The 14,253-nt window shown below is 42.3% G+C and overlaps 1 protein-coding gene across 1 annotated transcript; it reads right to left on the bottom strand.

Moving 5' to 3' along the window:
- Positions 1-204: 204 nt before the first annotated feature.
- Positions 205-14,174, bottom strand: SARC_04713 (hypothetical protein; the record flags this gene model as incomplete). The annotated part of the gene is made up of 23 exons (XM_014301437.1): positions 205-245; positions 407-494; positions 917-1,099; positions 1,820-1,923; positions 2,649-2,708; positions 3,133-3,288; positions 3,798-3,956; positions 4,221-4,380; positions 5,276-5,412; positions 6,009-6,110; positions 6,572-6,715; positions 6,936-7,052; positions 7,455-7,655; positions 8,384-8,545; positions 8,899-9,004; positions 9,518-9,694; positions 10,031-10,146; positions 10,819-11,014; positions 11,658-11,731; positions 12,391-12,613; positions 12,984-13,214; positions 13,692-13,787; positions 14,001-14,174. The coding sequence occupies 23 exons, from the start codon at positions 14,172-14,174 to the stop codon at positions 205-207; spliced, it is 3,207 nt and encodes a 1,068-aa protein (XP_014156912.1).
- Between the last annotated feature and the right edge of the window lie 79 nt (positions 14,175-14,253).

Here is a 14,253-nt window from a genome sequence, read left to right as displayed (position 1 = left end):
TCAACCATAGATAAACTAAGGTAAAGCGTTAGGATTTACACTAAACAGAGATAAACTCAGGTGAACCATCAGCATACGCACCTAACCAGAGATAAACTTAGGTAAAGTATTAGCATATGCACCTAACCAGAGACAAACTAAGGTAGAGCATTACCATATGGACCCAACCAGAGATAAACTATTGTAAAGCATTAGCATATGCACCTAACCAGAGATAAACTTAGGTAAAACATTAGCATATGCACCTAACCAGAGATAAACCGGACCATGAACTGGTTCATTTCCAATTTGTTGACCTAAATCTCGAAGCCTATACCACTATCCTGAATATTTGTTTTAGGGGTTGGGCACGAAAACCTAAACCGTAAAGCCCTAGAAAAGTCTAGAAATGTATTCAGAGTCATACCCATATCTAAGATGGCCAGCTCGTTGCGAATAGCCTCAGCGGCACTTTCGGTCGAGCGAACACCCCGCATAGCCTCATCATCAACACTCTGTAGCAATGAGGTGATATACACGGATGAGAATGCTAGTACTTCGGTTGTGGTAACTTATTACAAACGAATGATATGATTAGCATCTCTGCTGTAGTTGTGTCATACAAACAGATGACAGGGTTGGTATTTCAGATTTCCGATTTGAGATCTGGATGGAGCATGTGGACTGTCATGGCCACAGACATGAATGACTATAAGCGCAGTTGACGCTACGGCTAAATGACTCATATATATACACCCTTGTGTAGTAAACCAGCAGACTGAAAAAAAACGCAAGGCACCAATTTCGGTAGGTGAACGAGGTCAACTACTTCCAGCAGTGAGCCATACCAACCAAGACTACCAATTAACATACAACACATACGCGTAACACATACTATTCCACACAGTCATATACGTAATACGTATATCCCACACACCTTGATGGTGTCCTTGTACGCGTTCATAGCCGCTTCCAGTTCCTTGGTCTCATCCGTGAGTGTCTGTGTGGCATCGTTGTCGGACGTTTTACCTACCGCCGCCACAGTAGCGCTAATGAGCTTCTGCATGGCACGGCCTAGATCACCCGCGCCGTTGACCAGCAACTCCTGAGCGCCTCGATCCTGAGGGGTTTAGGGTTTAGGGTTGTAGGGCTTTACTGGTTCAGGGTTTTAGGGGTTTGACAGCCTGCGCCTTGGAATATGGTATCATCGTGCCAGAGTATACACGATCGTAGATCGTACGAATGATAACCGTGGACGTATCTGTGGTGTGTTGAAGGCGGAGGGATCACTGGATGTACTCAGGGTGATCACACAACATACCAACGACTAGAGAGTTTAACAGCATTTGCGCATAAAGCACATCAGGGCACACCTACAACTAGAGAGTTTAACAGCAGTTGAGTGTAAATTTCAACAGTATCATGAGCACAAACCACATTAGTTCCAGAAGTATTTATACTTAGGAGTTTCATAAGTATATACCAACAACTAGAGAGTGAAATAGCCTTTAAACGTCAACTAGATCAGTATCCTCGTTACAACTACTGTACCATGGCCTTGGGCTGCCATGCATATCCCATATGCCCTGGTATATATATATATACATATGCATACAACAGTAATTACATGTTCAATACAAGCACACATCTCGGATATGGTACATCCATACACCCACATATATATACACATAACATATACCAACTGCTGAATATTTCATATACACATACACCCACATACATATACTCATACAACATAGACCAATTGCTTCATGTTTCATACACAACATATAACATAAACCAACTATTGCATGGTTCCTATGCGTATGCATCTGTTGTGTACCTGTGATCCAATGGCCATGGCTGCCAGCTTCGACTCTTGTGCCACGGCCTGATACGATACCACACACTCCTTCGCAGCATCACCCAGCTGCCCCTGCGACCCTTCTAAGTAGACGAACATGAGTGTATGCAGAAGTAAGATTAGTTTAACAGGCGTGGAAATAAGCAATGGCATACCCTTTTAAGTAAACTAACCTGTGCCTATGTAGATGTAAGATTAGTTTAACAGCCGTGGAAATAAGCAATAGTATACTTTTATAGGTACACACACATGTGTGTATGTAGAAGAAAGATTACTTTAACACGTGTGGAAACAAGCAATAGTATACTCTTATAGGTTCACACACATGTGTGTATGCAGAAGTAAGATTACTTTAACACGTGTGGAAATAAGCAATAGTATACTCTTATAGGTACACACACATGTGTGTATGCAGAAGTAAGATTACTTTAACACGTGTGGAAATAAGTAATACGATACCGCTATCAGACAGTAAGAAGTAAATACGATTGTATGGATACGTACCAAGGCTATACAGATGTATGAATGCTATATGAAACCGTAGGAACGCTGTACAAATTCGTAAGAACGCTATAAAAGAACGTACAGAGACCATACCAATACACAGAAACATATGCACAGACACCCGCACAGCAAGCCACAACGACTATTGCTGCACAATGACTCTCTATGAACACACACAACAACTGTCTTCATATACAGTATATAAAACCTAAAACCCTTCCTTTTAAGGTAATGTATCCTTCACGACCCATTGCCCACAGAAGGCACACAGTGTTGCTAATGCATTCATTCTATGCACACATACCTGCTGAGACGGCCATGTGCTTGGCAGCTTCGGACAGGCGTTCGTTAGCAGCAGCAATACCTGTGCATGAGAAGAACCAGCGTCAATACAACGTTGTTTGGCGTAGTTGACTAGAGAATATATATATATATATATATCATATACACATATACCCATATACCCATACATACACATACATACATACATATACATATACATATACATACACACACACATATATATATATATATATATATATATATAACACACACACACACACACATATATATATATAAATATATAAATATACTATACATATATAAACATATATCGTACAACTACGATAGCCTGTATTAACCGACAACTATGCAAGATATAACACCTTCACTATCTCCCGCAAACAAGTCCTCGGATCACACTTATTCTACCTACACTCATACGACACACCCTACCACACACACACACCTACATACACTCACACTCCCCCTGCACTCATACCACACACCTTCACTGTGTGCGGCAAATGAATCGTCGGCGTTGTCTGCGTTGAGTGCGCCTGCGCGTGCGAACATAGCGGTTGTACCCAACTCAGCCACTACACCGTCAATGGTACGCGAAGAGGTTTCACAGGCAATGAACCCTCGTGAGCTGGCTTGCAGGGCTGGAGGGATGGACAAGAGCGGTGGGATAGGGTTTTAGGGTTTTAGGGTTGGGCCAGAAGGCAGGGGTAGTGATGGTAACGAGGAAAGTGGTGGTGCATATGTATATGGCAGAGGCACTGGGGCGATGCGCATACATTAAGTGTAGTGTAGCGTTTCAGGGTAGTGCAGGGGTAAGATAAGATAGGATTCTAGTGGTAATTGCCCTCACTTTGAGTCATTCCATAATTTCTAGCTGAGATTGCCCTAGACCCATACGGATAGCACGCGCATATAGGACCGCACCAGTGTACATGTACGACTAAGAAGTAAAGCGAGAGTGTGTATTAAACACGATGAAGAATAGTATTAGTACACACGCGCACAGTATACAAACAACCTGTGCACGCACACGCGGAACAAACAGACAAACATAACCACACACATACACACACAAATATAAGTATAATGGTGAAAACAGATACTGTATACATATACACCTAGCCCGCACACACACACACAAGTTACCTACCTCCAAAAACGTTTCCTACGCTATCGCTAACGCCTGCAGTTGACCGCGCGAGTTGCTGGCGCGCCTCAAAGTCCGACGGATTGGCCTGTAAGTTCTTTCCACTGTTAGCTAGACCCACCAGAGACTGTCCTAATTGCGTCACACTGGACTTCAGGACATCTATAAATGAACAGGGCGAGGGGTATGGTAGGCGAGAGGGTTTAGGGGTTTCTTATAAGGGTGGAGAGATACATGTGTATGTACATATAGACTTACCGGTATCATCGTCTTTGCGTTATAGCAACAAACATATATATATATATATATACGTTGCTATACATAAGAACAGATACATGTGAATGTACTTATACACTTGTTACACCAACACATACACATTTCTATACATATAAACGTATACATGTACATGTAAACATTTAGCCTTACCAGCATCGTCATTCTCGCCTGAGCCGGTCTTCTCAGCCAGTTGTTTGGTGAGTGTCGAGAGTTCGTTGTACTGTGCCGCGAGTGTGCGCATGGGATCCTTGAGCTCCGCAGGGTTAGCAGAGAGCACGGTAGGTAGACTGCTGGCAATCTGCTTGGTGTTCTATTTATAGAAGCATGGATGGAGTTAGGACTTGGGAGTTCAGTGTGATAAGATTTTGATTACGCAGAGAGTATGGTAGGTAGACTGCTGGTAATCTGCTTGGTGCTCTATTTTTAAAAGCATGGATGGAGTTAAAACTTAGGAGTTCAGTGTGATAAGATTTTGATTACGCAGAGAGTATGGTAGGTAGACTGCTGGCAATCTGCTTGGTGTTCTATTTATAGAAGCATGGATGGAGTTAGGACTTAGGAGTTCAGTGTGATAAGATTTTTGAGTACGCAGAGAGTATGATAGGAAGACTGCTGGTAATCTGCTTGGTGTTCTATTTATAGAAGGGCCTATACAAGCCACGACGTCGGGGGTTTGAGCCCAGTTTGAGGAGTGAAAGTAGTTGATGGGTTGGGATATACGTTTAGGGTTTCACATCGAGGACGCAAGGAGTTATATATCACACTGGCTTGAGTGTTCTAATACAGCATCTTCATACATTCACCAACACACAAACCCGCGATACTCATAACCATAACATTGTTTAAACCTTAAACCCTGTCGTGTGCAAACGTAACCACTATAGAGCGTATGAACCGACACCGTACTATTACTATTGCGTGATCACACATGCACATACTCACTTACTCGTCATAGAAATAATTTCTCCCTCACCAAAACATAACCCCATGTGCGCATATCCATATAAGGATTCACACTCATGTGTTGATACCTACCTGCTGCAAGGACACCACACGCAACCACAACCCCATGTGCACATGTCCATATAAGGGTACACACTCATGCATGGATACCTACCTGCTGCAAGCACACCACACGCAACCACAACCCCATGTGCACATGTCCATATAAGGATATTTCCATATACGGATTCATGGATACCTACCTGCTGCAAGTTAACTACAATGGCAGACGCGCTCTCATCGTCGTCGTCAGTGCCATCTGCGCCTTCTGCGGGCAAGCCGAGTGCTTGAATAGAGCGTTGTAGGCTGGCCACTATAGCACTCATGGCACCCGCTTCACCTGTGGGTGTAGTACAGCCCATTAGTTGGTCGTATGTGGTATATACATATGTAGTATGTGAATGATGTATACTATATATATATACATATGTCGTATATGAATGATGTATACTACATATAGACTATGTTACTACATATAGACTACACATAGATTGCTTATAGACTACATATAGGTTACATATAGACTATGTTATACATTACTTATACTATACTACTTGTCGTACACTATATATAGACTACAAATACTGTAAAATATATTATACAATACTTCTAGTATAGTACAGGAATGGTGCGCCTGAATGGAAGGGTATAGGCATGTTTTAAGACATTAATATTTGAAGACAAATGGGGTGTTTTCCCTTCAATACGATATGTATTTATGTGAATATAAAAGCTATGATATGACACTTTATATTGACGTCCGTAATCTGTGTACTAATGTAAACACTAATGCAGTATTCAAACAAGATCCTTACACGTGAGAGGTACATACATACATACATACATACATATATATATATATATGTACACACACACACACACACACACATATATATATATATATATATTCATATTAAGTGCGACACGTAGACTGACCAGTATCGGCCTCCAATTTACGACAGAATGCGGAGATGTCTAATTGAAATTGCACTGCTGCGTTGTCAACTGTGGCGTGGGCTTTGGTATCTCGTCGATCACCTGTAGGTGTGGGGTAGGTAGGAAACTTAATAAACATATCACTTAAATGGTCACTAAAAACATACTAAAATGAAATATTAAAACATAGATAAATCTTAACATAGTATAATAAAATAGAATCAAAACTTAATACTAACGCATTAAAACTTAGTAATACAACTTTGACACACTCCAGTACTTAAACAACTTCAGTGTCCGTGCACTCTGTTTTAGCACGCCCGGCTGATGGGTTGGTCTCATGAGCACATACAAATATATACGCAAACACATACGCATACGCCTACCTAGAATTACATAGACCAGCACTTACACTTTTTACATAATATATATATATATATATATATATATATGTATATAAATTTGTACTTACAGTTCGTATACATATTAAATATACATCCAGCTGTGGCTACCTACAACTGCACGCGTGTCCACACCCACAGATCCATACACATACAACGTACCTCCGGCGGCCCGGGCGGCAATAGTCAGTGCGAGGGAACTCTGCGCAACTACTTTGCTCTGTTCCAAGAGGCTCTGCTGTTTGTTACGCTTCGCCAGCTTACTCGCAGCACCCGCGGCATTGGATACTAACGGTAGGAATAACTCTGTGAGGGGTTTGGGTTTTAGAGGTATAGGGTTTTAGTGGTTTGAGGTTTTAAATTTTTGGGGTTTTCGAGGTTTCGAGGTTTAGGGTTTCGCCTTGTGCGTGTGCGTGTGCGTGCACGCGTGAGCATGCTGAGATATGCGGTTATGCGTTTGTTTATCTGTACAATGGAGCATTCGAATGGTGTTCTAAGGGCTGCATGCCACAAGTCCCGAACATACCAGCAAACTCGGAGACATTGGCACCCAACTTCTGAGGCTCTCCCTTGCACGCACTAAGCACAGCATCCATACTGGACGTGATGTCCTGACATGTTGTGAGCATGCCTTCGTTGAAACCTGTGTTGTGGGAAAGTAAGGTGAGATATACTAGGAAGGTAGGTAAGTGTGTGCGAGCGATGTGAGCAGATCGTTGAGTTTTTGAGTTTTAGGGTTTTGGAGGTTCTCTGAATCCTAAAACCGTTCGATAACGTATTTGTCTAAACAAAAGGCTTAATGTTACTCTGGCACATACATATATATACGTATAGGTATATAAGTATATAAGTATATATATGCATACACATACATACATACATACATATATACCTATATATACATATACATATATATATATATATATATATATATATATATATATACATTCAAAATATTACTTTGGAAACCAAAGCAAAGGCATACTTACACAGCCGCCAGCCAATCACATACTCTTCATACTGCACACTCCTACAGTCACCCTACCTTGTAGATCGTTGTCCTGTCTGGTCTTGAGACTGCCGAGAGAACAAGCTAGCAATGCCTGGTCGATGTCGTTGTTGACCTGTTTGAGTGTCTCAATGGCATCGTCGCACTGTTTGCGTCCAGGTGCATTGTCGTTTAAGGCCGCCAGAAGGTGTTTAAGGGCGTCATTGAGTCCTTTTGTTTGCGCAGACAGTGTCTTAGCTGTGGGTGGGAGTGAGTGTTAGGTAAAAGGCCCTGTCGTGAGTGCAAGATTGTGCCACAGAGTATCATATACACATACATACATACATACATACACATATACACACATGCATACACACACACACACACACACACACCCACACACATGTATATACATACTTACATACACATACACATACACATACACCTATACACACATACACCCATATATATATATATATATACCTGCTTAGCAGTGCCTGCAGGGATAGTGCCGTACTCGTAGTTTGACTACTGGCTATCTGCATGAGCGTCAGAGTACACGTGCAAAACTAAGTTCATCTGCGCATAAAACATATGCATTTGCTGGTGATGTGGTTACTACCCTCACAGTTCACATCGTCTTCAGAAGACAGTCAACCTTTGTGTTAAACCCAAACGCTTGAACACACACTACTGTGGAGAAGCCATATACGCGTACATACACTCATGTACACACAAGGAACATGCACGTATTCATATCTCAGATACACAGTAAATACACGCATACGACTTGTAGGCTAAACAAACTACATGTATAACACACATACATGTAGGTACCTATACACATATGCATACATGATGCAATAAAAACATACATATACATATACATATTCATACCTATATATGTATATATATATATATACATATTATATATATATATTTATACATACAAATATGTATACATATATCTACAGACACACACATACTGTTCGTCTCGTTGCGTAGATCGCCTTCTACCATCATGCATACGCTGTCTAGCAGATAGTCTGAAGACTGTGCACACTCCATGCTGCTGCTGAGGATTGGCTCTTGCTTAGCCCGAGCCTCGGGTGCAATAATCGCAGGGATTGTCGCAAACTCGGGCGAGGCTGTTTATATAGGCGTTTAGTGTATATGGTGAGTGAAGTGCTTGTATTGCTTGTAGTGTCCTAAATAGTTGTCGTTAACTCGGGTGAGGCTGTGGATGTAGTTTCAAGGTATGCATGGAGTGGAGTGCTTGTTTTGCTTGTTATGTTTCAAATAGTTGTCGCAGACTGGGGCGATGCTGTGGATGTAAGCGTAGGGTGTATACGCCTACATACGAGTGCCCATATTGCGAACACTATTAGTACAGTCTATCTGAATCATCAGTGCACCAGCCGAATACTAAACGTACTATAATCTCTCGCACAATAGAGCTGTACCCTATAGCCTCACACAGTACTTCCCATCGGTTACCTACCAGAGAGTGTCTCCAACTGCTCCACTGAGTGCAGCAATGGCTTGATACCTTCGCCCACCTTCGCTCGGTTCTCATCAGACGACTCAGCCGCAAGCGCCTTGATGTCCTGCAGGTTGCAAGTACATGAAAATTAAAAAGAGTTAAAAAAATTTAACCAAAGTCAAAAAAAGTTAAAAAGAGTCCTGCGAGTATTTATATAAGAAAGTAGTTTGCATACGTTTATGATAAAGGACACGTAGGTATACATATACGAAAGTAACTTATTTATACACACATACAATAATATACGAATGTTCAAAATCCGATAGGCCTAAACAAACACTCTGGAGGTGCCCGTAGATTCTTTGACCACTGGAATGAAGATATTCTGGGCAATGGGACTACACATCTCGAAGTGTATGAATATGTTTACACATGTACGCACACATATACATGCACACATACACATACATATACGTATACGTATACATACATATACATATATATATATATATGTATGTATATATATATATATATATATAGTACCTACTACACACTTATATATATATATATATATATATATATATATATAGATCCATACACACTCCAACCATCCGCCTTTAAATACATATAACCATACCTTTACCAGTGCCCCGGTGGTGCTGGCAATACCCCTGGCTAGTGAGATGAAGTTCTGCTTGGCAATGGGGTTGTGTGTCTTGGCTGAGGCCACTTTGCATGCAGCACACAGAGAGCTCGTGTGCTTTGCAATAACCGTCACAGCCTCGAGAATGCCCTGTTGGTCGCTGTCGATACTCTGGTAGATGTTTGTTTAGGGTTTTAGGGTTTTTATGTGTTTGTGAGAGTATGAGTGTGTATGAGAAAGAGTGAAAATGTGTGTGTGTGTGTGTGTGTATGAGAGAGAGAGCGAGAGGCAGTAAGTGTGTGCATGTATTCACTCTGGGGATTGTGTGGGTGGGAACGTACGTGTGAGTATACTAGCGAGAGAGCGTTAGCGTCTTGGGGTTTACTGTCTGTGCGTGTGTGTTTTATGGCTACAGGGGTTGGGTTTTAGGGTTTTAGGGTTCTAGGGTTTCATGTTCACCCTATCACTTTCCAGGTGCAATCCTTACAACACACACACGTCCCTTACCTGCAGCTTGGCACAGCTCTCGCGTATCTGCTGATGCGACGCACTGATCTGGCTGGCGTCAATGCACCCGCTCTCTGCCGGCTTACTCGCACTGTCGGACACAGCCACGAGGTAGGCTGCGGGATGGGGGAATGTGGTGACGGAATAAGCGAGTATGTGACGGAATAAGCAAACATGCCAGTAGGAGAGCAGGGATGGGATACGTGGGCACAGCAAACGGGTGATGAGAGCAGACTATGTGTGATGATGCACTTAGTATGATGACGCATTAACGTCTATGGATTAATACCCAAAGGGCGTGGAGTTGGGAACTTTAAACCCTAAACTCAACAAGAACAAAGAGACGTACAATGAAACTACCGAACTTAGCGGAGCAAAGACCCCTTGTATCTATATCAACGGCAGTGCTCAATAAGTGAAGCGTGCAACACATGATATCTAATTCTCAAGGTCCACCACGATTTCTATTTCTATATGACTAAGAATACGATACCTAAAACCCTAAACCCCATGTCTCTATGTTGATCTCTATACCTCCGGCAGACATACTCAACAGATGTTATAATGTGGGACGACGCACTCCTCAGCATCTCAGAACCAACAAAGCTATATTCCTAAACAACCCATTCACAGGTACAGTTACATCTGCAACACACGCCCACACACACACACACTCACCCACCCCCACACACACAGAGACACAGAGACACAGAGACACACGCACACACACACACACACATACCCACCCACACCTACACACAGACACACAGACACCCACACCCACACACCTGCATGATGAGCGGCCTCAATCAGATCCACCGTGTCCATGGCTATGGCCTTAGCCTCAGTGCCCATGGTCAGTGCATCAGCCTGCAGTGCACACGTGTTAGTGTTCTCAGCTGCACGCGCGATAGCACGGGCTTTGTCGCCTGCAATGGCAAGACAGTCGAAGTACGTCATGTTGACGAGAGTGGGCTCGAGACCCTGGGGGTGGAGGAAGTGGAAAGGGATATGCATAGACGTGAGTGGGTGTGTATGTGTATGTGTTTGTGTATGCATACACACACACACACACACACACACACATATATATATATATATTGTGTATGTACATAACCGTGTCAGGCTAATGTGTATATGTATGTGTAAGTGTATGTGTATGTGTATGCGTATATATATATTTATATATATACACATACACATATACACATACATATATACACACATACATACATATACATACATATACATACATACATATATATATATATATATACATATATATAGATATATATATATATAGATATATATGTATATATACATATATGTATTTGGAGGAATATGACGATGTATGAACGGCACATATGTACAATACAAAACTGTCGATGGCCTCGTAGGTTAAACTGGGCACAATACCTCAATAGACGGAGATGAATAGAGCTGCGCAATTGCTTGTAATAGTGATACATACATATCACTTCATACATAGTATGTGAACTACCATACATACACATACATGCACATACATATACGTACATACAAATACATAAAAATACATACACATAAATACCATTACATACACATGTATACACATACATATTACTTCATAAGAGGTATGTGAGCGTACCTTGGTACCATCCTGGGCAAGGGTGTGGACAAGTTCCCTGGCCTTGTTAGAGGCGGCAGACGCGTCGGCAACACCTGTGTGGTGTGTACAGTAGAGCATAGCAACGCAGTATTCGGTTAGTGCTTACACATGTACGCTGATTATGTTTGTGCACATTCACATACAACAACCTTTCTTTGATGTCCGACTGTGTACGGTTGAGTGTGGTTACATGCACTCCAGTAGGGTTTAGGATTTAGGGTTTAAGGTTCCTCTAGTAGGTGCTACGTGGTCGGGGTTGGTAGGGCTGCCCTCTACTTATAAGGAGGACTAAAGACTATACCTACTTGGAGGGGTGTTACTATCAGCGACCTTTAGGTAGTTGATACTGTGCAGTCGTAAGTGGATAGTACCTCTCGAGAGCATTGTGGTGTCTACGTATGCAAACTCAGGCTATCATACACGTACCACGTCTACACAGATGCACCGATAGACACGCTACATTTGCTTGTACCAAATGATATATATATATAAATATATTAATATTCATATATCCATATCCTTATCCATTTCCATACCCATATATATATATCCACACGTATCCTCACACACGCTCATGCGCCCCAGATTTTACCTGGCCATACACAAACATATACACCTAAAATCACACTTGCATATACACACATCCATGCATATTAAGCCCATGCGTCCAGAACCACACACGCCTGCATACACCCACAACCCTCCACCTTACCCGGACTAGTAGACGACGTGCACGACAGCAAGTTACTGAGTGCATCCTGGACCTCTCGTGACGCTGTCAGGAGTGACCCTCGTCCGTTGGTGTCCTGTGGTGCGCCTGACACCTGTTTGGCGGCCATGAGCATGTCAGCACACGAGGCTGTCACACTGACCATCAGAGTGACCAACTCGGCGCGTTGAGCGTCTGTGAGATCGCTGTTGCCTAGGGAAAGGGCCTGTAGGGTGTAGGGCGTAGGGATGTAGGATTTAGGGTTGAGTGTGCGGTGGGGACTGCGGTTTTCAAATACTGATTTATAGAGCTTTCGTGAGGTTGGACTTGGCCAAAGAAAGAGACTGTGATGCGTTTAAGAAACAAAAACGATTTTCGGAGTTTAGAGTTTTTTTTTACATCTCGGTGAGTACACGAGTGTGTGTAAGCAACCAATCGTGTATATGTACTAGCATACACGTATAAATAACCGGCAGTTGACAGAACTTACACCTTTTGATATGTACATATAGACATATTCATATACACATACATATACATACATACACATACATATATACATATAAACATATATATACATATTTATATATACACACCTCTCCGGCAAGTACCAGCCCATCGACCGCCTTGGCATAGACAGCACTGGTGTCCGCCAGTTGCTTAGGTGAGCTGCGTGCGTTGCACAGTGTGCTTGTGGCTGCTGTGAGTGCCGCACATGCTTTGCCCAGTTGAGTGCGGAGTGCGTCATGGTCTCTGCTGCCGTTGCTGGCGAGTTGTTCCGCAGAGTGGGAGTGGAGGAGGCGTCCGTCGCTGAGACGGGCATGGGCCTGATAGGAAAGGAGGCAGTAGTTGGAGGTAGGTATTGGGGCTATAGATGGAAAGGAGTGGCTATAAATAGAAAGGAGCGGCTATAAATAGATACGAGCTATATGTAAATAGGGTTGAGGATACTATTCACCAGGTGGGTGTGGTGCACACGGGTATGGAGTTGATGGGATGCTAGAGGTAGGATCCCAGCGTACTCAATGGTTGTAGAGAAAAGCATAATAGAATAGTATATCCGTATTTATAGTCTATACTATATATATATATATATAAACAAATACAAATATAAATATAAATACAAATACAAATACTAATACATATATATATATATATACATATATATATCTACATACATACATATATATATATATATTTATATCTACATATATATACATATATACATATATATATATATATATATATATACATATATATATATGTATATCTATGCTGATCTACATCTTGCTTGTCCATCTTACCTCCCGCACAGACCGGAGAGCCTCGTTGAGTCCCTTCTGTCCTGGTAGTTGGTTCATGATCTCCTTCAGTGCCATCTGCACAGTGCGTGCCGCATCCTATACCAAGCGAAAAGTAAGTGAAGTTCATGAATACACACACACACACACACACATACATACATACACGTATAACATACACACAGTTCATCTACAAACATACACTGTAGCTGCATGTCTCAGCATATAACACTCTCCCCGGCACGCCTAGGTCACAAACAACCCGTTCTGTGCTTCTCTCTCTCAAACGATCAAGTGTTGGTACACTCATACCTGCAGGCGCTCTTGTTTGTTCTCCGCTTCGGCGTTGTGTAGGGCCCACTGAGCGTCTTTCATAAGTGCTCCGCTGGTTGCCATGGCAACGACGGCGGCCGCGAGGATTGCCTCGGAGTCTGTGTTGGCTTCGTCATCGGGTTGGGATGCGGCAACAGTCTGTGGAGAGAACATGCTGTCTGGTGAGGTGGCTGTGTGCTATATAGCACATGCGGCACCATAAGTGCATCAATTGGCAAACGTATTATATATA

This window comes from Sphaeroforma arctica (assembly GCF_001186125.1).
Source record: "Sphaeroforma arctica JP610 unplaced genomic scaffold supercont1.276, whole genome shotgun sequence".
Taxonomy (NCBI): domain Eukaryota; class Ichthyosporea; order Ichthyophonida; genus Sphaeroforma; species Sphaeroforma arctica.
The sequence above is the reverse complement of the archived record's forward strand: the minus strand, read 5'-3'. Positions and strand labels throughout refer to the sequence as shown.